Source organism: Aspergillus homomorphus (assembly GCF_003184865.1).
Source record: "Aspergillus homomorphus CBS 101889 unplaced genomic scaffold BO97scaffold_47, whole genome shotgun sequence".
NCBI lineage: Eukaryota > Fungi > Ascomycota > Eurotiomycetes > Eurotiales > Aspergillaceae > Aspergillus > Aspergillus homomorphus.
The window spans coordinates 27,769-51,469 of NW_020291933.1; the positions used below are offsets into that span (position 1 = coordinate 27,769).

The window sequence follows — 23,701 nt, forward strand, 5'->3', positions numbered from 1 at the left end:
TCCTGTGAATTACTGTTCACTTGGTTGTTCTCCCTTGGATCCCTCCCGGAGACTGGCCGGCTTGCCGTTCTTATTACACACCGTTTTTCACATCTGAACCCATGGCCGCGAGGCGTTGCTTTAGCGATTTCATGGGTAACAGGTGGAGTTCCACGTTAAGCGCGGCCGCAGCGCTGCTTTTAAGAGCCCCAGAGATCAAAACTTTGGCGCGCCTCTGTATCTGGGAGAAAGCACCCTCAATCTTAGCCCTCTTCCTGGTTGGATTTGCTCGCCCGGCTGGGCTGCACCATGCCGCTATCCCCCAGAGCAACTGTCGCATATACTCGTCGCCATCACGATACTCGGGGCCGTGAACACCGTCATAGCGGGCGTGCTTGCCTTTCAAAAGGGTCGGGGCTTGCCGCAACGGCTGCGGAGGAACATGGATTGAGATGCGGAAAATGCTGAAAGGATGCGCTTGCTATAGTGCTTGTTTTGAAGATATATCATAAATATTATTATAAAATTCAGGATAGAAAAACGTATCAACACCGCAACCGGAACATCTACATTTAGCACTTCCTGGCGCCTTCCGGTGCCGAGCAGAGATGGATTAGTGTTAAGGATTCTATCATAGCTCACTATTAAGTGGTCTCGTCTGAAATGCAAATTCCTAGGATGCGCTGCAGACCTTGGAATCGCCTCTTCATTTCAGCCCTCAGTCACCAAGCTTGAACCCACCCCAGTTAAGCTTCGAAAACGTGCCCGAGGGGTCATACGCTTCCCTGATATCCTTCATGCGTTGCACGTTCTTAGCCGGAAAGCCCACAAAGGGATTTTGCCATTCCCCCGCGTCGCCCATATAGATAAACTCCCTTGCCAGCCCGTTGCGTTGATTTTGCGCATGCAGGCTTTCTACGAGTTGTTGCGTCCACAACTCAATGCGAGAGCTATCCTCGGCTTTAACCCACTCTGTGCTCAGCTGCCACCCTGTAATACCCATCAGTTGCTTGTTCGAAAGCTGCGACGGATTTGGACTGTCGTGTAAGCGAGCAGACACTTACATATTAGGGGCTCTACAGGGAGGTCCCAGGTATTGCCAATTCCGTTGGTCTTGCCAACGGAAGCGGCGCTGGCCGGGGTCAAGTTCAGAACAAAGGTCGGGTTTAGGCCCTGGACGTCGGCAATTTGATTCAAGGCCGCTTTCCAGGTCTCATACATCGAGTAAAGGGTGTCGGTGTCGGGGTACATGGAATGGTGACCGAATAAGACACTACTGCGTATGAGATATGGCCTTGAGATTATATGATGGGGAAGTAGGGGGAAGCGGAGTATACCGAAACATCTGCTTAGGAGTATCAAGGTTCTCAGCCCATTGCTTGGACGTGGTGACGTTGTGGATCTTGGTGTCTCCTGGAATAGCGGTGAAGTTTGCAAATCTCGATGGAGGAGAACTGATGCCCTCCTGGACACCGAGGAGTATGGGAGAGACAATGCCGGCTGTTATATTGTAGGTGATGGTCAAGACGCTTCCAGCCGCTATGGATGCGTCATTCGAAGCGTGGACGAGGTCGCACGACGCCTTTATAAACTCGTATACGTCCTTTTCGCCGAACACCTGCATCGTGGTGCTAATGTGAGGCATCGCGTAAGTCTGAAGCGTGAACTTGGTCACGATTCCAAAGTTGTTTGCGCCGCCCTTTAGAGCCCAGAAGAGATCCGGGTGCGACGTGGCGCTGGCAAGGACCATGGTGCCGTTCCCTAAGATGACTTCGTATTGGACAACATTGTCCATAGCAAAGCCGTACTTGTTTAAGAAATAGTGAACACCGCCAATGAGGGTCAGACCGGGAACTCCGATAGTCTTGAGGCGACCACCGATGGCAACGCGGCCGTAGGGTTCAAGCGCAACGTACACGTCGTACCAGGTCATTCCAGGAGTGACACTAATTGTGTCGCCATTGACAGTGTAGTTTCTCATGTTATCAGAGGCTAGAAGAACACCTCCTTCAATGTTATTGGAGCCCGGGAACTGTCAAATCTTCGGTCAGTCAAAGCGCTTGGTGAAAGATCGCGCAAATTACTTGCACTCATGTGGCCACCGCCTCGGACTGCGAACTGAGCACCACATTCCAGGAATATACCAACGGCATTAGATACCTGGTAGGCCGAAGTAGGAAGAAAGATGCACGCGGGGTGAAGGTCTGCCCGGATGTCCCAGTAGTTGGTTGCTTGCGCTGTGTAATTCGCCGAGTCGGGGAAGAGAGTGTACTCCGAGTAGGACGAGTTCAGCTTGCGGCACGCACAAGTGGCCCCTGTCTCTAAGTCAATCGTACTGGCGATGGCTGTGGATGAAGAAGCATTTCTCTCATGGTAGCCCAGGGTATTCTCGGCAAATGCTAGTGCTAGCACCGCTAGTGGTACGGATAGGAATGGCTTCATTGCGTAACTGAAGAGTTTATGATTCGGAGATGGCTTAAGAAGACGGCAAAAGATTATAAGCCATGGATGGACTAATAACATTCTTGATTTATAACGCGAGGGGCTCGAAAGGGCACCGGGAGGGTCCGGAAGATCTGGTGTATAATGTGCCGTTTTCATAATGAACTCACTGACTCTCGGGCTCCTAGTCATAAGTGTATAGACTACTACCTGAGAAGAGTAACGATCAATTTTGGGTCGATTTTATACCTACTATTGCGGTGCCTGGCTATTTCCCTAAGAGCACTGTATCAAACGAGGTGATAGTCCTGTGGCCCAGAACGTTTCCACATTGAGCGGGTCACCCACCATTTAGTACAGGCGTTCCTAAACGCTAATACGAGGGGCTTTAAGTTTAATCCAGCCTGGCGCCAGTATGCGAGAATATTATAAGTCCTTATCAAGTTATCAATACCCACAACGCACAATTAGGCGCGATTAGGTCCATGCACTTCGAGCCCAGCCCGGATTTTACGAAACTGCGCATGCCATTACCCTTTTCAGGCGGAGTTGCATTGGCCAATGCCTAGGAGATGTACAATAAATCACGTCTATCTCATTGGGCAACCGTCCCTCTGTCTCAAATAACAGATTTGCTCCTTGGAGCTAATAAAGATGATTACTGTAAAACACACGCCTTGCATGTCTTTGTTTGCAATCGGTCCTTCTCCGAAGGAGTCAACCGAGCGCAAACATGACCTAACGCACTATACCTGGTACCACCCACTGGGCTACGCACATCTTGCGGCTTCAACAGCCGAAATGCTGTGAGCCTTGCTCTCCCTGTCCAAGGAGAGCCCATGATGCATACCGACGTCCGCCAAGAATGCACCCTTCATGCCACTCATACTACCACCACCACTCTCATCATGAATGAGTATTACTACCAGTCACTCTCTTTCTGGCATTTGAATTTCCGCCAATCCCTCCTCTCAGATAACTTGTGTCCAAAAACTCGTCAATATCGCACTTATTGCCGATAGAGTTGACTACAGATTCATGAAGAATAAAGTCATCATCGTCATTTATACCAGTAATTCATACTATACACGGGGCTGGCGATTTGTCTTAGGACCCATCGCTTTTCTATTTCGTGAGGTTCTCAAGCTCGATCCCATCCAAAGCATCTATTGCGCAACAAGAACACCCCTGTACCTCATCTTGCCGTCGTTCAGCGTCTTCAGGGCATCCTGCACACCGTCTTGCGTCAATGGGAAAGTCATTGTGATCGGCTTGATGCCGTGCAGGGCAGCAAAGTCGAGCATATCGCGGTGGACCTGCCTGGCGGCGACAATGGAGCCCTGCACCCGCAGGCCACTGCTGAGGAGGGCCATGTAAGGGAACTTGAACTCGGAGCTGTCGACGGACAGGGGCGAGATGACGGCGCCGGGGGCCAGGACGGAGGTGTAGAGGTTCCAGTCGGGCTGGCTGCTGGTGGTGACGATGAGGTGGTTGAGGGGCCTCCCGATCTTCAGCTCTTTGGCGCCCTTAGTGGCGAAGAACTCCTTGGCGCCCAGCTTCAGCGCCTCGTCCTTCTTGCTGTCACTGCCGGAGAAGACGACGACCTCGCAGCCCATCTTGGCGGCGAACTGGATGGCCAGGTGACCCAGGCCGCCGATGCCGACGATGCCGACGCGCGAGGTGGACTTCACGCCGGCGACGACGAGCGCGTTGAAGACGGTGGAGCCGCCGCACATCAGCGGCGCCGAGTCCTCGTTGCTGATGCCGTCGGGGATCTTGAACAGGAACGCCTCCTTCCACACCGCGTGCGTCGCGAACGAGCCCTGGTCCAGATCCGCCCCCGCGTACATCGCCCGCTTCGGGCACATGGTCTCCCACCCCGTCAGGCAGTTGGCGCATCGGCCGCAGCAGTCATGCTCGTAGCCCCAGCCCACGCGGTCCCCCTTCTTCAGGTCCTGCACCTCCGGCCCGACTTCCTCCACCACGCCGGCGCCCTCGTGGCCCAGCGCCATGTCGGTCGTCTGGTAGTGCAGATCGGTGCCGCACACCCCCGAGTGGGTGACCCGCACTAGAACCTGGTCTTTCTTCAGATCATCGCGGTGGGTGGTGTCTTTCTTGATGGTTCCGTCCTTGGAACCCTTGTAAACGGTGAAATCGTATCCCATGGTTGTGATTGGCGTTTGTGGAGTTATTGATTATGGAGAGTAGAGGAGTGAGTGTAAGGACCTTGCAAGCAATTCCTTATTTCTGCTTTTTTTTTCCCCCTGCCAGTATTTATGAAAAAGCAGGATATACATGATGTCACCGGGCCCCACAGAAAATTACCGCATTCGGCAATTTCGGCAGGCAACGGGAAAGGCCCAGCGATGATATCAGGCCAGAAATGAGGTCAGCCCGAATGCTTCCCCTGTCCATGACCCTGTCGTGACGCGATGGAATAATAGAGTTATCATATCTGATATCTCGACCCCATCAGAGAGACCGGTGAGACGGGCAACACAGGGTCTGGCTGCGTGGAAAGAGCCTCGAAGTCCTATTAATCTTGATATCATGCTATGTCATGATTGAAGTTATCTACTCGGTATTAGTCCTGGTGTAGGCTTGAGAATAAGAGTACAGAGGGGAACCTACAAAATAGGGCCAAGGACCCTTGCCATGTGGAATGTGTCAATGTGGGCTGCAAGGGAGCGTTGCCAAGCTCATGCTGCAGGTTGATCAGTGATGCCTCAGGCAGACACACTAGTCATCCCTGCGGCTGTCATCGAATGCACATATTAAGTAATGTTTGTTGAGTATTATGCGAAGTCATTTATGAACCTCTGTCTAACTACGATTCGAGGTCCCTATCTTGAGAAACAAGAACTCAGTTGATATCAGATGTTTGATTGAGGTTGACCATAAAACAAACCCACAGCCCTCCCTCCGACTTTGGCTTGTGATATGATAGGCCGCGATAGTCTCATGGGATTAGAACTTAAAGAAGTGACCACGGCCTGCCCTCATCCAAGAATACTCCCTGAAGCTACCTTGAGTGACAAGAGTCTTGGAGCATTCGATTTGAGCGCCCTGAAGGAGACCGAACAGTACAGGATCGAGTGCGCTTACACCTTGACCGCGCGCACAAGCTCGATGCTAAATGTTCTTTTGTCAATTTCAACCGCGCGTTTAACAGCACGAAGGAACACCTTTCCTAGTGCTTTGTATAGAACCACGCTACCCATCGGTCTGGAAATGAGCGGAGGCACTAGAAGCTTGCCAGCCTCCCAACGAAAGATCCACTGACTGGGGCCGTGGGTCTCCCACCGCTCCGTCAGTCTCTGCCTATTTGAAACTTTGCTGCGATATGGAGATGGGTTCTCGCCGGTGACAATGTACAGCACCTCCAGTGTACGGATCTTGCAAAGGCAGAGGAACCCCTCCTTATTTTGATCCTCCAGGAACATGGTCTCCGATATCGCAGCGCGACTGACAGACAGCCTCCTCAGCTTTTGAAAGAACTGAGGCAAGAGCATTAGTTCGTGGTGAGGGCTTTGGTAAATCAAGTAGAGGACATCCTTCTGAGGACGGAAGGGACGAATGAAGAGGTAACTGCCCTTGTGAAAATAGCGCTTCCGTAAAGGGCGATGCTTGTCGACCCATTTCCTCGCGATACTGTGAGCTTCCCAGTTCACATAGAGCTGTGGCAATGCAATCAAGCCATGCCTTGATCTATCAGGGTAGTAAATCTGCGACGAGGCGTCGTTTCGCTCTGCTGTTTGTGGACTGAACGGTATGTCATAATAGTCACACGGATACATGGTCGCGTCCTCTGTGATCGTTGGAAGCGCGTCTTCCCATACATGGAAACGCAGCTCAGCGGGGAGCATAGGGAAGACGGTGAAGGACTGGCTCGGAGTTACCATGGTGCACAGATACAACTGATGTTACCGGATTCGGACCACGTCTTGCCAGTTCTCCCAAATCTCTTCTTGATATTGTCGATCCTGCTAGCTCTTATATTCAATCTCACCTCCATGTTATTCCTTGACGCGTTCCCGTCGACTTATTTATATCCAGCTGCTTTGGCCAGAGAAAGAAAGGAGTATTCCCTCTGAATTATACCCTATGTAAGGGTTCTCATTCAACAGATCTCGGTGATTTTCAGTACGCCTGTCGATGAACTGGTACTGAGAAGGCCAGCTATCAAAGGCCGCGTTTGAGGTCATTTTTCAAATTCTCCGGATTCAAATATCTCTCTTTGGACCTAACATGCTATACTGAGAAGAGCCTTGTAAAGCGGTCTTCTCTAGAAAGACATCAATCAAACAACTAGTACGGGAAGCATGGCAGCAGAAATATAGGGGATTACTGATGGGAAACATGGTATGAAAGGCTGTCTTAGTTCTGCGTGTTTTTGCTACTGTTCAGCATATCATGGCGCCTTTGCTGGAGGTGAAGGTGCAGTTGACAATGTGCATATAAGATATGATCAACGAGGTACACTACCTCCGATAACACACTTGAACAGCGACACCTTTTGAGCTCCTATTATTCATGGATTGCTTGAAACCAACGATATGTTGAAGCTTGACTCAGCACCCACAAGGACTATTTCAAGTTCTGGCCGAAGACAGACCGGACAGTGAGTTTGGGGGTCCCGATTTGACAGACTATATGAATTGATATGCGTCTACTCTAGTAATCTGACAGTACAGATCTATGTCTCCTTCTGCGCCCGTTTCAGGATCTCGACCTCGCTACCGCCACGGATCACACCCACGCGCATCATCGACAACAAATTATGCGCCGCATTCGAGTGGTAATACACGCCCCCATTGAACATCGCGGTCGCATCCTTCCCGATGCCCGCGTTAATCATCGCTCGCCCACCCGGATGCTCCTCCACGAAGGTGGTCACATCATGCACGACGCCGGCCACAGCTACCAGTGCGCGACTGCGAGCCATCTTGACATACTCCTCCCAGTCCAGCACCGGCAAGTCACTGATCGGGGTGCCCCAATCGAGCTTCGCGCGCCGCTGATCGACCTTCTTCTGCATCTGCTGCACGCGGCCCTTCTCGATCTCGTTGGCACGGAAGACCTTCAAATCATACGCCAGGCCCATCTGCTTCCACAACCAGATCATCCACTTGGTGGGGTCGTACTGGTACCACTGGATGGCATTGCGGTAGTCCGAGGGGAACTCATGGTGGAAGTTGTGGTAGCCCTCCCCGAGGGTGGCGAGGGCGGTGATGGCATGGTCCCGCGGGGAGTTGCGGTCGTCGAAGGGCTGGTCGCCGAGCCAGTGGGCCAGCGAGTTGATGCAGAAGGTCGCCTGCTGCACGAAGAAGATGCGCAGGATGCCCGCGTAGATGAAGCCCCCCCACCAGTCGCCCCACAGCCCGGCCCCCAGCATCGGCACCGCCAGCCCCATCACCCCCACCACCAGTAGGTAGTGCCGGTGCTGCCACACCACTACCGGGTCCTCGTTCAGGTCTGAGATGTCTGTCCGCCCCATCCGTTTCGGATTCTGCTTGAAGATCATCCACCCGAAGTGCGAGTAGAATAGCCCCTTGTTCACTGAGTACGGGTCCTTGTCTGTGTCCGTGTACCGGTGGTGGGCCCGGTGCAGCCGCGACCACCATCGCGCTGACCCTTCGACTGCCCCGCCTCCGGCTGCTGCGAGCCAGATGCGGAGGGGCAGACTGGCTGAGTAGGAGCAGTGCGACCAGAGCCGGTGATAACCTGTGGGTTGAGGCATGGGATTAGGATGTTGGGTCTTTGCGTGAAGAGGGGGAGGAGAAGGAACGTACCTGCGGTGATGCCTAGGCCGGTGAAGAAATAGTATGCCAGGGCCCAGATGGCGGTCTTAAGTTGCAGAGGTACCCAAAAGGCTTGGATGCAGCCGTAGAGGGGAATGCCGATGATCATGATCACATTGAGCCAGTCAATGTGTCGGTGCCAGTTGCGCACGGTGATGGGGGTATCGGCAATGTGAACTTTCTTCGGCACATCCCCGGGTTGTGCTGGGGGTGCCCCGATGGTTCTGGCAGGCATGGTGGCCTGATGTTGTCGTTACCTCTTTTCCGTCTATCGCTGTTTGGCTGCTACGTTGATTTCAAAGTGGAATGGCAGTTGAGTCAAGAAAAGAATGAACGATAGAGCGATAAATGATCTGGATTGCTCTCTAAAACGACCAGGTGAGCATCAGATCGTTTTATCTCTTTCGTGATGGACGCAGTTGAAGCAACCGCGATTGACCCCCCAGGACTGTTGGGCCAGTGACATGATGCGAAATGTGGTTCGATGTCGGATCTAAGGGGAAAAGGTGCATGCTTATTCGCCGTGGCGTTCCCAACAGCTTGACTCAGCCATCTCTCTGACTCGCTCACATGACGCAGAACTTATCCATCAAGATTGACAGAGCTCAATCACCGTTAAACATTCTGGCCTTGGCCGATGTTGTGTTCTTATGTTGACCTGGGGGAATTGTTGGGCCAGGGCTGCTGAGTCATCTGGCCTGATGCCCTCTAAAAATTGTTCACTAATCAACTTTCTGACGTGCCGCGCCTCGGCCATCAGAAGGTTCTCAGAACTCAACATCTTTTCTGGTTCAACGTTTCGATCTTTAATATTTGCTGGATTTCATTATTGGCTCATTGCAAACACTGGAGATATCTGCCGATTTATCATCATTTCCCTAACCATCACCAAGCCTTGAGCCATACCCTCCCGCCTTTTCTTCCAACATCATCCCGACATCGTCAGCCCAAGCTTCGCTGCAATCCGAGGGAAAATCGCCAACGCATTCTGGTAATTAATCAAGGCCATCTCCGCGTCGGTAAAATTACCATTGGCCTGAATGGCCGCCAGCCCCGGCTTTGCCTGACTGACAGGCACATACGGAACTAGAAAACCAACACCCCGCCAAGACGGCAGGCACACATCATCATCAGCACTGACCACGTTGCTCAAAGGCACGATGACGGCAAAGCAACCACTATAACCAGCCTTCCCACATATGAAACGCAACTTACAATCAGTCCCCGTGACAATCTTTCCGACCCCGCTAAACGCCTTCAACGCCTGCAGCTGGATGGCTGAGTACGCGGACGCCGTGTCGAAGTAATACCCCTTCAGCTGCGCGAGCACGGCAGCCGGGCTGAGCGATCCCAGCGTCGGTAGGGCAGCGACCCCGGCGATGCGACCGGCGAGGTAGGGGATTGCGCCGCCGCCGTGCGGGTAGATCATCGTGACGTTGGGGTAGCGGGCGCGCTGGCCGGTCAGGAGCATGTTCTCCATGGCGCGCACGCTGTCGAACGGGTACTCCGTCAGCGGGCCGCCGTAGCCGAGGGTTGCGTCTGCGCAGACCGGAGTCGCGGGGTGGACGAAGACGGTGGCGCGGCGGTGGTTCAGCGCCGCGAATACCGGGTCTAGCTGCGCGTCGCCTAGGTACAGGCCGTTGTAGTTGGTGTAGAGGCCGATGCCGTCCAAGTGGAGTGTTTCGAGGCAGTACTATGCCCTTGGGTTAGGTTGGTGTGCGCAGCGGGAAGGGAAGGGCTGCGGGGGTAGGTATGTACGGTACCTTGACCTCCTCCAGTGCGTCTGCAACGTTCGGCAGAGGCAGCAGGCATAGCGCGCCCAGGCGGCTCGGGTGGGTTTGCGTGTAGTTGTGGAGGAGATTGTTGAGCTCGCGGGCCAGCTTTTTCGCCTTATGGGGTTTCGAGGCCAGAAAGTACACGCCTGGCGTGGTCATGCTCAGCGTCGAGTAGTTCACGCCGTAGCTGCCCATGTTCTGGATGTGGCCTGCCAGAGTCCAGTCTGGCACAGGGAAGCCTTCGACGATCAAGCTGCCGTTCGCCGTGGGATAGCCTTCTTCGACCAAGGCGTCGAGCCATATCTGCGGTACCGGGTGCGAGTGCACGTCGATCCGAAATTGCGCATCGATGCTATTGTGGGCATGTACAAGTTGCGATGCAGCTGCCGCCAAAGCGGCGAGGCAGTATACAAATCGAGACATGTTGAGTTGAATCGCAATGCGACCCACCGCAGTTGTGACTCACTCAGTCTTGTCGCGGGACTTCGTCTGCTGATAAAAACTACGGAGACGATCTGACTGATGCTTGACCTACAACTTTTCGGCTCCTTATACTAATATGCTCATTGTAGCTTTCAGCAGAACAGGCTAAACAAACAATCACGGCATGCGCCCGAGATATACGAAGTAATTAATATTGAACTAGATCGCGATTCGACGGAGAGATCCAGCTGAAGACTCGACATTTGAACCTACACTCGCGAGATTGGAGGATGCCATGTCATTGGTGCAGAGGAGTCACAAAGAGGCTAGGGTTATGCATGTCAGCAATAGGTTCAGCCTCCAAGTCGGAATGAGTAGATTGAAGCAATGATTATTCTATACAACAAGCGAAATCGGTTCCGGCTGATCGCGTAAGTGTACAGCTTCCTACGGTATGATCAGATATTGTCCATTCCACCGCATAGGAGAGTGCTGGCCATCTGTTTCATGGTAAAGGCCTGTAGAGAAGAGATAGATGTGTAGGGCGAGTCTTTCTTGCGCCGAGGCTACCTGTCAACTTTGTTAGTGTGTATAGTCTGTGCCGCTTCTTCCCCGCGCTGGCGAGCGGGGAATGATTCTTCCAAGTGCGGACTATCCCGCAGGCTAAGAAGGAACGGCTATTGCGGAACCCAAGAAACAGGTCATTTCAGTATCGCTGTTCCAAGTCAACTTCGCGCGTATGCCCATTCGAACCGTATCGCCAACTCTTCAGACACTACTTAAGTGCTTTAATCTCTCTATCCAGCACCATTCGATGAGTATAGACTATCAAATCACGAATACACCGAAAGATATCTTTTTTTATGTACAGGGCGTCTGTTTGTCCTTTGGGCGTTGATCGAACATGTGTCGTCCTCGCCGGCGGGAGCGTTTGGCGGCGGCCCGCAATACCCGACGGCATGAGACTCAATGATGCAAAGCAATTGACTCAAGATTGTGCGAACATCCGGACTCAATCGAAAGGTTTTTCTTGTCACGTCAGAAGGCCGTTACATCACGGAAGCAAGAGTGTTCTCGGAGTTCAAAAAACTGGAAACTTCACCTAAAACAGGCGAGATGAGCAGCGAAGACCTAGAAGCAGAAGAACTCTACCAGAAGAGGAGCGATAGTCTGCATTACGACCTAACTGTGGGCAGTGATCATGATGAGAGACCAAGGAAGCATATCTCAACGACATTATCCATGGGAGCAGGAAAGCCTTTTCCACCACCACTGCCTGATCCGGCTGACTACGTTGTCGAGTTTGACGGGCCAGACGATCCCAATCATCCTTTTAACTGGAGCTTCGCGGTAAAGTAAAATGCCCCTTTCACTAATCGGAGAGATAGAAGGAAGTGTGCTGGCAGAACCTAACAATCTCGCTCAGGTTGTACATCTCCGTCATAGCCTGCGCCGGAACATTCGTTTCATCCTTCGCCAGTGGCGTTTTCGCACCGGGAACCGAAGAAGTCAGCAAAGCATTCGCCGTCAGCACAGAAGTGGGCACATTGGGAACGACACTCTACGTTCTGGGCTTTGCATCGGGTCCTCTGATCTGGGGACCAGCATCCGAGCTGATCGGCCGACGGTGGCCACTAATCCTAGGGTTGCTCGGGGGCGCGATCTTCTCCATAGCATCCGCCGTCGGCAAGGACCTCCAAACAGTCATCATCTGTCGCTTCTTCGCCGGCGTCTTCGGTGCCTGTCCGCTCTCTGTAGTTCCCAGTGTGCTTACCTACATCTACAATAACACCCATCGTGGGGCGGCCATGACAATCTACGCCCTCACCGTCTTCGTGGGACCCTTCTCCGCACCGTTCATCGGCGGGTTCATCACCGCGAGTTACCTCAGCTGGCGATGGACGCTCTATGTTCCAGCATTCATGGGCTTCGGCCTCGGCATTATCTCTTTCTTCTTTCTCAAAGAAACCTACGCTCCCATTCTGCTAGTCGGGAAAGCAGCCGCCATCCGCCGGGAGACACGTAACTGGGGTATCCATGCAAAACAGGACGAGATCGAGATTGACTTGAATGAGCTAATGCGGAAGAATTTCACGCGTCCGCTGCGGATACTGATCACCGAGCCGATCATATTGCTGATCTCGATGTACATGTCGTTTATCTACGGGCTTGTCTACGCGCTGCTCGAGGCATATCCCTACGTGTTCCAGACCGTCTACAGGATGAACCTCGGGGTCAGTGGTCTTCCCTTCATTGGTCTGATCATCGGTCAGATATTCGCCTGTGCGTTTATTCTCTCTCGACATGGGGAATATGTAAAGAAACTGGTCGCGAACGGCAATATTCCGGTGCCGGAATGGCGTCTGGGGCCAGCCCTGATCGGTGCTCCGATCTTTACGATCGGGATCTTTTGGTAGGTGTTTTCTCTGGAGTCTGCCCATACTTTCCGCTGATGAACGAAAAATAAAGGTTTGGCTGGACGGGCTTCACTTCCCGGGTCCATTGGATGGCACCCACTGCCGCCGGTGTCTTTGTCGGATTCGGTGTGCTGTGTATCTTCTTATCATGTTTCAACTACTTGGTCGACTCGTATCTTCCACTGTATGTTGAGGAAGTATATCACATTGAATGGTGGATGTTGAAGCTGACATCATTCATAGAGCAGCATCGACTGTTGCGGCCAACATCATCCTCCGTTCGAGCGTTGCGGCGGGGTTTCCGTTGTTCACGAAGCAGATGTTCGAGAATCTGGGTATACAATGGGCGGCGACGTTACTGGGGTGTCTGGCGGCGATTATGATTCCCATTCCCTTTGCTTTTCGGATATTTGGACCGCGGTTGAGGGGGAAGAGTAAGCTTGCTCCTTAGTCTGGAGAAAGAGCAGGCGTCTAGTGGTGATAGAGGCGTAGGGCGAAAACATTTAGAGTGTCATTTGTGGACGTTATAAGAATTACTTTATAAGAGTCAAATAGCGAGATGATTGGTGCCTCAGGTTGAAAGTCTGTGGATGCTGCGGGGAGGGCAAGGCTGCAGTTTCCGATTGGACCGGAAGCCACCCGCGGGAGCTCAAATGGATCTGCAGCCTCAGGCCGACAATCTACCCGTCCTGGTTGGTTCCATCTTATTCACCATCTTTCATGTATCTGTCTAGCTGCCCATCACAATCATAAATCCTGATATCGATTCTCTCTATACGTATAGGAGTATCTCTCATAAGTCTGCTCGGTTTCTTTTTTTTTTCTTCTTGGCTGCATACACATTTGCTTAACATCATACGGAGCAACGAATATATATCTACAAAGCGGCGGAAAGGGCGATGGTAAGAGAGGCGATGATATTATCAAGTCACGAACTTAGGGCAATTGCCTCCCACCCGGCCCCTGCGCCGTGAGAAACTTGAAATCCGCCCCATGATGCGCCTGGTTGACTTCACGCTCATACAGCCCCCGATAACCCCGTCGAGCGCGCCGCTCATTCCAAGTGGACGTCTCAGACTCCTCCACCGTCCTCCGCCGCTCGGCAATCCTCCGCTGCAGCTCCTCATCACTGATATCCAACCTGAGCACCCGATTCTCCACATCAAAAACAATCCAATCCCCAGTGCGAACCGCCCCGAACGGCGACTCCGGAACCGCCGACTCAGGCGAGACATGCAGCACGATGGTGCCGCCCGCGGTCCCAGACATCCGCCCATCCGAGATGCGCAGCATATCCGTGACGCCCTGGACGGCTAACTTGCGCGGGATAGGGATCATGCCGGCCTCGGGCATGCCGGGGTTACCGATGGGGCCGATGCCCTTCAGCACCAGCACGGAGTCCGCGGTGACGTCCAGGGTGGGATCGTCGAGCCGCGCAGCGAGATCGCGCGGGTCCTCGAAGACCACGGCGGGGCCGCCGTGGCGCAGGAGCCGCTTGTCCTTCGAGGCGGAGGCTTTGCAGACGGCGCCGTTGGGGGCGATGTTGCCGTGCAGGACGACCAGTGACGAGCAGGGGTGCAGCGGGTTCGCCATGGTGCGGATGATGCTGCGCGAGAAGTCGTGGTCGCGGAAGGGCGTCCTGTCGAGGACCTCGCCCAGTGTCTCGCCGGTGATGGTCATCGCGGAATCCTTGAGCAACGGCCGCAGGCGGTGCAGGAGGCACAGCATACCGCCTGCGTTGTGGAAGTCCGTCATGTAGTTGTCGCCGCTGGGTTTGAGGTCCAGGAGGAGAGGCGTCGTGCGCCCGATCTGGTCCAGCGTCTCGAGCGTCATCGCGCCGCTGACTTCCGGGTGGCGGTTGATGATTGCCATTAGGTGCACCATGGCGTTGGTGGAGCCGCCGATGGCTTGCAGGACGACGGCGGCGTTGTGGAATGAGTCGACCGTCAGCAGGTTCTGCGGCGAGCGTTGGTTCAGGGCGGCGGCTACGGCGTTGGCGCCCGTTTGTTCGGCGATGCGCAGTCTCGCGGCGGAGACAGCGGGCGCGGAGGCCCCGGCGAGCGGGATCAGACCCAGCGCTGCGGTGATGCAGGCCATCGTGCTGGCTGTCCCCATCACACCGCAGGTGCCGACCTGTTGGTGATACCTTTGTTAGGCTGTGCAGATTGAGTGGAGACTTGCGCACGAACCGTTGGTGCCAGTTCCTCGTTGATGGCGCCAATCTCTTCCATATCTATCGTCCCCGCCCGGAAGGACGCCCAGTTGTTCCTGCAGTCGGTGCAGGCGCCGATGCGCTTGCCCTGGTGACTTCCAGGCATCATCGGGCCGGTGAGAAGGGGTAAGATGGGCTTGTTGGCTGAGATACCGCCCATAATCTGCGCAGGAACGGTCTTGTCGCATCCTGAGAGACATTAGTATGCCGCAAAGGGTCCTGTTGCAAGGGCGGGGCCGCACCTCCGATCATGATGCACGCATCCACAGGCTGGGCGCGAATCATCTCCTCTGTGTCCATACTCATGAGGTTGCGCAGAAACATACTGGTCGGGTGGGAGAAACTCTCGTGCAAGCTGATGGTAGGAAAGCCCACGGCAATTCCGCCCTGAAGATGGATGCCTCGCTTGGCGGCCTCCATGAGCTGCGGCGTGTTACCGTGGCAAGGGTTGAAGCCCGAGCCCGTATTGATGATTCCAACAATCGGACGCGAGAGCGCATCCTCGGAATATCCTAGGGCTTTGATGAAGACTTTCCGCAGGAACAGAGAGAAGTGAGCGTCTCCGTACGAGGTGAGCCCCTGGCGCAAACCTGTCGTGGAGACAATGGGTTGCTCAAGGTCATAGTCTTGGTTTGATGGCTTTGGTTGCTCCATATTCTTCCTCATTGCATACGATTCAGGAAGATAGACCGGATAATTTGATCATTTCGCTAGACCTCCAGATTTATGAGCCAATGCGGGGTCGGCTAATACAAACCGAATCGGAAGTTCTCCGAAAGGGCTAGCGGGAGGCATCCGAACCCGCCGCTGCTTATCTCCGTCGTCATGGCGTGTTTTACCACCCCGTTAGTGGGCCTCGTATTGATAATGTGGAGTTATGCTAGAGGTGAGGTCTGTCGACGATCTGGGGATGTGAAGGAAATGGCTCTCTGGGGTATGGTAAGAAAACAAGGCATGGTTCAGGATTTCATAAGCTGTTCTCTGTACAGACACCCCGGGTTTCTTCATCGGGCATCATGTGTCCCATGCGTCTCGACAGCTGTACTCAAAGCTCAGAATGGGGACAATGCTGCCTTATTTGTCGTTTTTATTTCAACGCAAGTGTCTGTCTACTTCGGTGTCCTCTCCACTTTGCTCATACCTCAGAGAATCATGGTCTGGCACGTGCAGTATCTTCAATATGCACCGAGACTTCTCATCATCGCCCCGGCATTCATACTTTACGGCCGCAATAAAACCGGGCTGTCAGCTCTACTATCTCTTCCTGATGTGATCCGTCTATTCCCGTAGACCGACATCGACACGGTTCACTTCTACGGACAGAGGAGGCCAGCAGATCCACCGTCAAAGGGCTAATCTATGCCACTTTGTAACTCGGTGCCCTTCTGGGAGCCTTACCCTGTTCAATATTCAGCGACAAGGTTGGTCGTCGGAAGATCATCTTTGTCGCAGGCTACTGTGCAGCAGTCGGCCAGATCCTTCAATGCACTGCCTTCTCCTTGCCCAGCTCACTGTGGGTCAATACTGGGAGTGGGAGCTTGACAGCTAAAAGACATCGTCCTAATTTGGCAGGCAGAAAGCACCTCTGCCGTTAAGCAAGGACGACAGTTCATAATGAAGGGCATCTTTATCTACGTTGGTTTCTTCCTATCCAGCTGGATCAGTTTGGGCTTAAGCAAGATATCGTCACCAGCCGCCCAAATGTCGGATCTCACTGGCCATACGCGTAGCGTATTCTGTCCTCATCTGTCTCTTCATAGTAATCTTGCCTGAGTTACACGCTGGCTGGTGCAGAAAGGACGTATTGCAAACGCCACCGAAACCCTTGCCTAGCTCAAAAAGATGCCCAGCGGCGACGCGCCCGTCCACATCGAAGTCTCGCGCATCGAAGCCACACTCTCCACAACACCCCAGATCTACATAAGATAAAGAAAGTCGGTTGAGGACAATGAAGAAGCATTGGATGTCTACAATATTTGAAAAGCATGTTCGGAGACGCACGACACAACAAGCGGAGACTTAATGTCCGAGGCTGGCACGATGTCATAGTTTTTCAAAGGGATCGGTCATGAATCGAAGCAACGCGGTCACCCTCTTTTGAAAGAATAACCCTGGAAGTATCGAGCCATTGTCCATTTCCTGCATCCAAGAACAGTGGGATTGAATCTTATTGTGGCAAATTCAGATTGGTGCAAAGACGTACAAAGAGATGGAAAGCCGCGGGCAATAACGCATACAGTGGCGAACCAGGTTTCAAAGAAACCGGTGGGTGATCCTAGCCTTGCGCTGCGTTCTAATCATCATCATCATCATCATCATCATCAGTAGTGAACAAACGTGCCAGCCGTGTTGCTTGTTCCCTGCATGGGCTTATTTTACTCCACAAAGCGGAAGAAATGACACGGTTTAAGCAGGAACAAAGGCACAATGGAAGCACAAGTGACAGTCTTGCATCCAATGAGACAGCGATTTGATGAGTGATGTCCCCGACAAAGATAGCTTTCGAGCAGCCAATTTGAGCTATTAAAAACCCCATTTGGAGCCCTCGCATCGCCTTCTCTTCACACGCACCTTCGCTTCACCCAGCTAAAGGAACTATCTTCTTGAAAGGACCTACATCTCACGATGTCTCACTCCAGCAACCCAGCTCCCATCTTAGACCCACCTGGATTGCTCTTACACCGGGAGTTCATGATGTGATCGCGACTCATGATGAAGTGATCGACACCGAGGCAAAATTGCTCGATGATTCCGAGGCCGGTTCTGAGTATCCAGACTATAGCGACTCCGAGTCCGTAAGTGTCACGGATTCAACGGATTCAACGAATTCAGAGTACATGCCTCAGGACTTTCGTGAATACATGACGAAGAAGGAGTGGCTGGCACTGCAACCGTATCCAGGCTGGTTGAAGCGTAGACCGGGGGTCAACCGAGCGAGTCCACCGAAGGGAGCGCACTTCGAGATAGACCCCCCCCCCCCCACAGCTGACCTTCCCACTCCGAGACGCCCACATGGCGGACCAGCGTATCTCATACCTCCTCGATAAAAATAGAATTGGAACCGCTCAGTGCAACAAGAGTGCCGCATCGATCCTGGGCGTACCCTTCAGGTCCGAGGCCTCTGAATGGGCTATTGGAGAAGACGACCTCGACCGGGCAGCGGCAATTTTTCGTGAGGACGGGTTCCCAACTTGCCCGGTATGTGATTACACAGAATGGAGGACGAAGAGGGAGAACCGTATGAAGGGGTTGCAGAAAGTGTTTCGATGTAACGTGTTGAGTGGATCGAACCCGACTGACGACGCGTACCCCATGCCAGCATATCACTTCCACACAGACCATCAATATACCGAGGATACGTCCGACCCTCATCGATCCCGGTGTATCTTCTTGTTTCCTAAGAGATTGGTCATTCACGAAGCCATCGACAATCCTCCCTGTGGGCCTGCCACTTCCAAAAGAAGACCTTATAAATGGCTTGAAGATCATTATGAGCGTCACTATCTACTAAGCTCTGATCTAGAACTCCCTGATTCAGGGTTCAGCTCTCTTAACTATCGAGGTCGGCAGAGTCCAAACTGTACCCAGTCCACATGCTCCAGCCCGAGAAGTTCGTGGAGAACCTGGTGCGGCTCACCATGCGTGATAAAGGCCAAACAGTCAACCAATACTGGCTTCGACTGTTTGGAAGCATGCAGCTCGTGCTGATTTTTGATCGCGAAAGACTTGATGAATTCAAGGAGGAACTGATGCGGAATCCCAGGTTTCCGAAATTGGAGACCCCGTCGTATAAGGATTGGCTTGATTTACAGATCAACGTCAGGTTTAATATCGACATAATCTTTGCGTATCTGTGGCGGCAGGTGGAGGTGAGTGGGGAGGTTTACGACATCGCTTTTTATTTTGAGAAACCCTCATTTCTAGATCGCGAGTCATGCCCTGGTCTGCGTGTGGGATAGCCTCGTTTCCGCAACCCGGATTTGTCGTCCTTCATGCCTCCATCATATCTCTATTGGCTTGATCGACATATAGCTACTGCAGTTAGAATGCTCTTCTCTGAGGAAATGTAGTATGGTATGTTAGCTAATCCGCATGAGATATCATAGCTCAAGCGATACAATTTGATGTTTTTTCAACACAACTGAAACAAGATACTGAAGTAACGCGCCCCAACAATACTCAATTTCACTGTGAAAATTCCAGGCAGCAGCAGCAGAAAGCCAATCAACGGAAACACGAGCGTAGAAAACATCAGCCTAGGAGCAACTGATGCCCTTGGCTCAGCTGAATAGCCAAAATTTCCGAGACGACTACAACACATCCAGTATTTGCCTATAGTTTTCGTAAAGTGTATTTGACTTCACGTATCCTCCTTCCGTCTGAAAGCAATGACAGCTGAAAGGCAATGGAGACAGAGCAGACCGTTCAGCAGCCGCCTTGATGTTGGTATTGAAAAGTCGTTCCGATCGGCTATGTTTCAGCGCCTCCGCCCACCCCCCATCACCGCTCGGCTCGGCTTTATTCGCTATCGCTGACCTGGTCCTTTTGTTGGTTACGAGCTGTTCAATCCCTGCCTGCTCATTGGGTCTGCAATTACGAGTTGAGCGATCCAAACCTCGAAGAATCGTTGGTCCAAGACACCGAGCAGGTTCGTGTTGAGCCCCGCTGGTATATTGCTTTTTGCACGAGCAGGCCAACTCGCAAAGAATTAAATAAGGACGGCCCTGTCCTTCAGAAGTCCCAGCAACCCATCTCAAATCATTGAGAGGTGGCCTTATGTCTCCATGGTACTAGCTGCCCTTTGTTCTTCCTTATCAGGCTATCTATTCAGCCGTCTGAGGAATCGTTTACCCCGGTGGGGGGCCACATGGACCACGAGCCCTTCCCCTCGTATCACCCTGCCCGATCCCCTTGACAGACCCATGTGCCGTCCACCCGATAACGCGACATGCAGCCTTTCAAACAGTGCTACTAGCAGCCTTATCGCGCTCTTCACCCGACTCTACAAGAACCAATGTGGTGGTATCCCGATTCTCGTCATAAGCGGCCACCTTGCCTTCTAGATTATAGATGACGACGACAATACTCAGGAATGCTGACTCGGCGGTGAAGAGAAATAACACTATTAACCTATTTACCAGGGTGTTCATATCGGGGTTGATTCCGCTGACAATCTCCGCAAACTCGCGGGAGTTCTTGGGGAGACACTCCGAAACATGCTAAAGGAGAGATCGCGAAGACGATCGAAACTGAATAGAATCCGAGACAAAACCGATTCCTGGCTTGGTTACGAGGTCATTGAGATGGAAGTAGTCAGACATGATCAGTAGCGCGCGGCCAGCGTCGTCAGGGCCCTGGTGGTCTGGTCGAGGGCTAGGATGCCTTTCTTTAAGTCTGCATTCAGAATGCGCCGCGTGACCGGGGTTCCAGGCCAGCACGGGCATCCGGTTGGCTTGCCCGTCGATGGAAAGATTCGGTCGGTCGCAGGGATGTCGGTTACGAAGAGGAGGGAGAGCTCGGGGATGTAGAGGGGCCGTTTCAGGAAGGGGTCAAGCGGTTTGCCACGCTTTTAGTACTGCGAGTGGTCGGACATGCTTCTGGGGCGGCAATATTCGTTCGGGGGTGTTGTCCATACTTCCGCTTCGATTGTGATGGGCGTGAATTGATAAGGCATGTTGGGCTTGAGTTAGATAGTAAGGAAGATGGTTGTTAGTAGTGGTGGTAAAGAAGGTGGTATGGCAATGACGATAGAGATGATGGTTGATATGGGCATCATCCAGGGCTACCTAGCGGGTGTTGTTGTTATCGCACGGTACGTACCTGATACCATAAATACGTCCATATACACAGCCGAGGAGGTGCGGAGCGTATCCGTGTCTCGCAGCCGATACGGTAATCTAACGACGGAGCACCACCGGGCAGCAGGTCCGCCATAAATATCGACATCAGTTCATCTTGGTTTAAACAGTCAGTACTACTTCTATTACTCCGATATCAGATAAAACAAGATAGACCCTTACTACAGACATACACACCATCAGCATGACTCTCGTACACATTGGTCAGTACACCACGATCTCACCACAGCCCTTTTTAACATTATTACCAGTGCTCTTCAAATTCCGCTCCAACGTCAGCGAAGAGCACAAAAAGACCTTCGTCACGGAACTGAAAAAGCTCAAGAGCCTCCCCAGTGTCAAGAATGGTCGTCTCATTGTCGGTGGTCCTAGCGTAACGGACCCGATCGACCGCAGCAAGGGGTTCCAGATCGGTTTGTTGAGTTATCATGAGAATCTGTCCGCTCTGGCGGAGTACCAGACGAGTCAAGAGCACCACTGGCATGCAGCCTCCCTCTTAGCCCCTTTCTCGGATAAACAGACTGATTATGTGCTGGCAGGGTGACGTCGACATATATGTTCCCGTACAAGGAGGACCTCGTGCGGTTCGACTTCGAGGTGGACCCGGAAGATGAGTACATGTGTCAGTTTCCAGTATTAAGCTAGGTTGGTAGAGACGAGAGTTGGTTGATCTAGAATTGATGGGGCTGGTGTATTTAATAGAACACAACAATAACAAAAAATGATGTCAAGGCTTCATTTACCAACATGATGCTACTAAAGCGATACAAACCGCACATCCCATGCAGGTCACATCTGCAAGCGCAGCGCAGACTTCCTCAACCCCTTCCGGCGGAATCTCTTGCCCTCGACCGGATTAGGCGCATTGGTAGTAGTATTATACGTCGCGAGCGGATCTAAAACCTGCCACTGCACGGTGCCATTCCCCTCGCGGTACGTGCTCTTCGGCGCCCCGACAGTCCTATACCCCGAAGCCACATCGAGTTTCCCCGTCGCGACGTCCTTGCCACCGATGACGCGCTCGAAGAGCTCCAATGCCAACAGCGGCTGATAGAACGGCACCTCGTGCCCGCTCTCGTAGACGCGCACGAACGCGAACCGGCCCGCCTGGCGCACCTGGCCGTGCATAACGCCGTCCGAGGTAGAGATGTTCGTGTACCCGGCGGCGTGGAAGCCCGGCGCCCCGACCTTGACGGCGACGGCCTCGCCGCCCAGCCAGTTGCAGTTGTAGTCCGCGTCGCCGGCGTACATGGCGACCGTGACGCCCTGCTGCAGCAGCGCGGCGAAATCGTCCGTGGTGCGCATGCGTCGGCCGTCGTCGCCCGTGGACGAGAAGGCCGCCGACACCGCGTTGTTGCTCTCCGTGAAGTTGACGACCGCCCCGATCGCCGCCTGCACTGCCGCCGTGTTGAGGTAGTCCACGTAAAACCCGTACGGGAACGGGTCCGGCGTCAACTCCCGGATGTCGTACTCGTCGCGTCCCAGGTAGTTGTCGTAGATGCTCTCTACCTCGTTCGCGCAGAAGTTGTCCGCCACGCTGCAGATCGCGTTGTCGCCGCGTGCGGCGCAGTCGCGGAGCTGTGTCAAGCAGTTGCCTGGGCCGTAGATGTTGTTGTATAGGAGGGAGCTGATCGAGTCGTTGTAGGGGAGGTAGTCGTAGGTGTTGCCCGGGTAGACCTAAGTTGTGGAATCAGTGAGGTCGTTGTTGTTTAGGTGTATTGAGAGGGGACCATACGGTGAAGTTGTAGAAGGCCTGATACTGGATGATCGGATCGTACCATCCGTTCCCGATCATCACACTTTCCAGCTTGATCTTCTTGGCGCCATGCGGGAGATTAGCGTTCTGCTGCTCGATGTACTCGTTGAAGACGGGCCCGTAGTGGCCGCCGTAACTCTCCGTGGTGAAATGGAAGGACTGCCGCGAGTACTGCGGGAAAGCGCCCATAAAGCCCTGCAGAGCTCGGTAGAAGTTGGGTGCTGCGTTGTCGGTGGAGTTGGCCGTCAGGCTGATGTTGGGATACGAATATGTTCCACAGGACTGGCCAGCAGCATAGTCAGGGCAGTTAGTCGAAGGCAAACTGACCACGTTGCTTGTGCCAGAGTCAACATAGGCGGGAACCGGGATACTGTAGGAGAACCCGGTCTGTACGGGCTGGTCAATGTAGAGCATGTTGCTCGCGTTCGACCAGGAGTACGGATTGTTATACACCGAGCCATTTGAGTCTACTCCACAGGGGCCGTTTTCTTGGAAAAGTCCAATCATAGATGACGACCCGGGCCCTAGTAGCACTGTCACTTAAGGTTGCCTGGGAACGAATTGAAATGAGGGCATTACCTCCATTGATCCATACAGTTAATGGAGCCTCTTTCGGGTCTTGGTTCCGTGCTTCAAAAAACCAGAAGAATATATGTTCGTGCTCGGCCACGTCGAGGTATCCAGAAAAGCTCTTCACGCTGGGATCAGTCTCACAGATACCGTTGGGAACCTGCTTATACCGGACGGGGACATCCAGATAGCCTTTAGTCTTGATCAGGTCCGTTGGAGGGGCCACGAACTGTGCCTGGATGGGCAAGGCAACCAGCAATGCCGCAGACCACAACGAAAGCATTGTCACGGATACTCTTGAGATTTTCTCGCTGGAAGAAATCCCTGTTCCTGTCCAGTCAAACTTGGCTTTTATGGTGTCACGGTGGCTTGTTATCTGCCACCATGCCCAAGTGGAGGTTGGAGACAAGCGCAATGAGCGGTGTAACCTCGGCTGTTGGCGCACGAATCAGATCACCGCGATAATTG

At 53.1% G+C, this 23,701-nt stretch overlaps 10 protein-coding genes across 10 annotated transcripts; 2 read left to right on the forward strand and 8 right to left on the reverse strand.

Moving 5' to 3' along the window:
• Window positions 1–683: 683 nt before the first annotated feature.
• Window positions 684–2,421, reverse strand: BO97DRAFT_460461 (FAD-binding oxidoreductase; the record flags this gene model as incomplete). Its single annotated transcript, XM_025699339.1, has 4 exons — window positions 684–969; window positions 1,044–1,252; window positions 1,317–2,011; window positions 2,140–2,421. 4 exons carry the CDS (start codon window positions 2,419–2,421, stop codon window positions 698–700), a joined length of 1,458 nt encoding a protein of 485 aa, XP_025547608.1. The 3' UTR covers window positions 684–697.
• A 1,062-nt stretch (window positions 2,422–3,483) lies between these two features.
• Window positions 3,484–4,647, reverse strand: BO97DRAFT_408300 (NAD(P)-dependent alcohol dehydrogenase). The gene has a single exon (XM_025695822.1). The coding sequence runs from the start codon at window positions 4,584–4,586 to the stop codon at window positions 3,588–3,590; it is 999 nt and encodes a 332-aa protein (XP_025547609.1). The 5' UTR covers window positions 4,587–4,647; the 3' UTR covers window positions 3,484–3,587.
• An 875-nt stretch (window positions 4,648–5,522) lies between these two features.
• BO97DRAFT_428281 (uncharacterized protein) lies at window positions 5,523–6,323 on the reverse strand (the record flags this gene model as incomplete). The annotated part of the gene is made up of 1 exon (XM_025697273.1): window positions 5,523–6,323. One exon carries the CDS (start codon window positions 6,321–6,323, stop codon window positions 5,523–5,525), a length of 801 nt encoding a protein of 266 aa, XP_025547610.1.
• Window positions 6,324–6,845: 522 nt separating this feature from the next.
• BO97DRAFT_376433 (acyl-CoA desaturase) lies at window positions 6,846–8,832 on the reverse strand. Its single transcript, XM_025693020.1, has 2 exons — window positions 8,214–8,832; window positions 6,846–8,145 (listed from the first exon to the last, which is right to left on the reverse strand). Exons 1-2 carry the CDS (start codon window positions 8,455–8,457, stop codon window positions 7,118–7,120), a joined length of 1,272 nt encoding a protein of 423 aa, XP_025547611.1. The 5' UTR covers window positions 8,458–8,832; the 3' UTR covers window positions 6,846–7,117.
• A 41-nt stretch (window positions 8,833–8,873) lies between these two features.
• Window positions 8,874–10,722, reverse strand: BO97DRAFT_472985 (amidohydrolase family protein; the record flags this gene model as incomplete). The annotated part of the gene is made up of 4 exons (XM_025700199.1): window positions 8,874–9,308; window positions 9,438–9,915; window positions 9,986–10,349; window positions 10,694–10,722. The coding sequence occupies 4 exons, from the start codon at window positions 10,720–10,722 to the stop codon at window positions 9,151–9,153; spliced, it is 1,029 nt and encodes a 342-aa protein (XP_025547612.1). The 3' UTR covers window positions 8,874–9,150.
• A 940-nt stretch (window positions 10,723–11,662) lies between these two features.
• Window positions 11,663–13,288, forward strand: BO97DRAFT_354050 (MFS transporter; the record flags this gene model as incomplete). The annotated part of the gene is made up of 4 exons (XM_025692078.1): window positions 11,663–11,775; window positions 11,847–12,833; window positions 12,890–13,021; window positions 13,081–13,288. The coding sequence occupies 4 exons, from the start codon at window positions 11,663–11,665 to the stop codon at window positions 13,286–13,288; spliced, it is 1,440 nt and encodes a 479-aa protein (XP_025547613.1).
• Window positions 13,289–13,773: 485 nt separating this feature from the next.
• On the reverse strand, window positions 13,774–15,715 carry ilv3C (putative dihydroxy-acid dehydratase; the record flags this gene model as incomplete). The annotated part of the gene is made up of 3 exons (XM_025699340.1): window positions 13,774–14,970; window positions 15,027–15,238; window positions 15,292–15,715. 3 exons carry the CDS (start codon window positions 15,713–15,715, stop codon window positions 13,774–13,776), a joined length of 1,833 nt encoding a protein of 610 aa, XP_025547614.1.
• A 4,657-nt stretch (window positions 15,716–20,372) lies between these two features.
• BO97DRAFT_428287 (uncharacterized protein) lies at window positions 20,373–20,723 on the reverse strand (the record flags this gene model as incomplete). Its single annotated transcript, XM_025697274.1, has 2 exons — window positions 20,373–20,615; window positions 20,685–20,723. The coding sequence occupies 2 exons, from the start codon at window positions 20,721–20,723 to the stop codon at window positions 20,373–20,375; spliced, it is 282 nt and encodes a 93-aa protein (XP_025547615.1).
• Window positions 20,724–21,022: 299 nt separating this feature from the next.
• BO97DRAFT_202252 (Dabb family protein) lies at window positions 21,023–21,624 on the forward strand. Its single transcript, XM_025690537.1, has 3 exons — window positions 21,023–21,110; window positions 21,159–21,387; window positions 21,447–21,624. The coding sequence occupies exons 1-3, from the start codon at window positions 21,092–21,094 to the stop codon at window positions 21,550–21,552; spliced, it is 354 nt and encodes a 117-aa protein (XP_025547616.1). The 5' UTR covers window positions 21,023–21,091; the 3' UTR covers window positions 21,553–21,624.
• Window positions 21,625–21,696: 72 nt separating this feature from the next.
• BO97DRAFT_446110 (alpha/beta-hydrolase) lies at window positions 21,697–23,516 on the reverse strand (the record flags this gene model as incomplete). Its single annotated transcript, XM_025698616.1, has 3 exons — window positions 21,697–22,584; window positions 22,643–23,187; window positions 23,243–23,516. 3 exons carry the CDS (start codon window positions 23,514–23,516, stop codon window positions 21,697–21,699), a joined length of 1,707 nt encoding a protein of 568 aa, XP_025547617.1.
• Window positions 23,517–23,701: the final 185 nt, after the last annotated feature.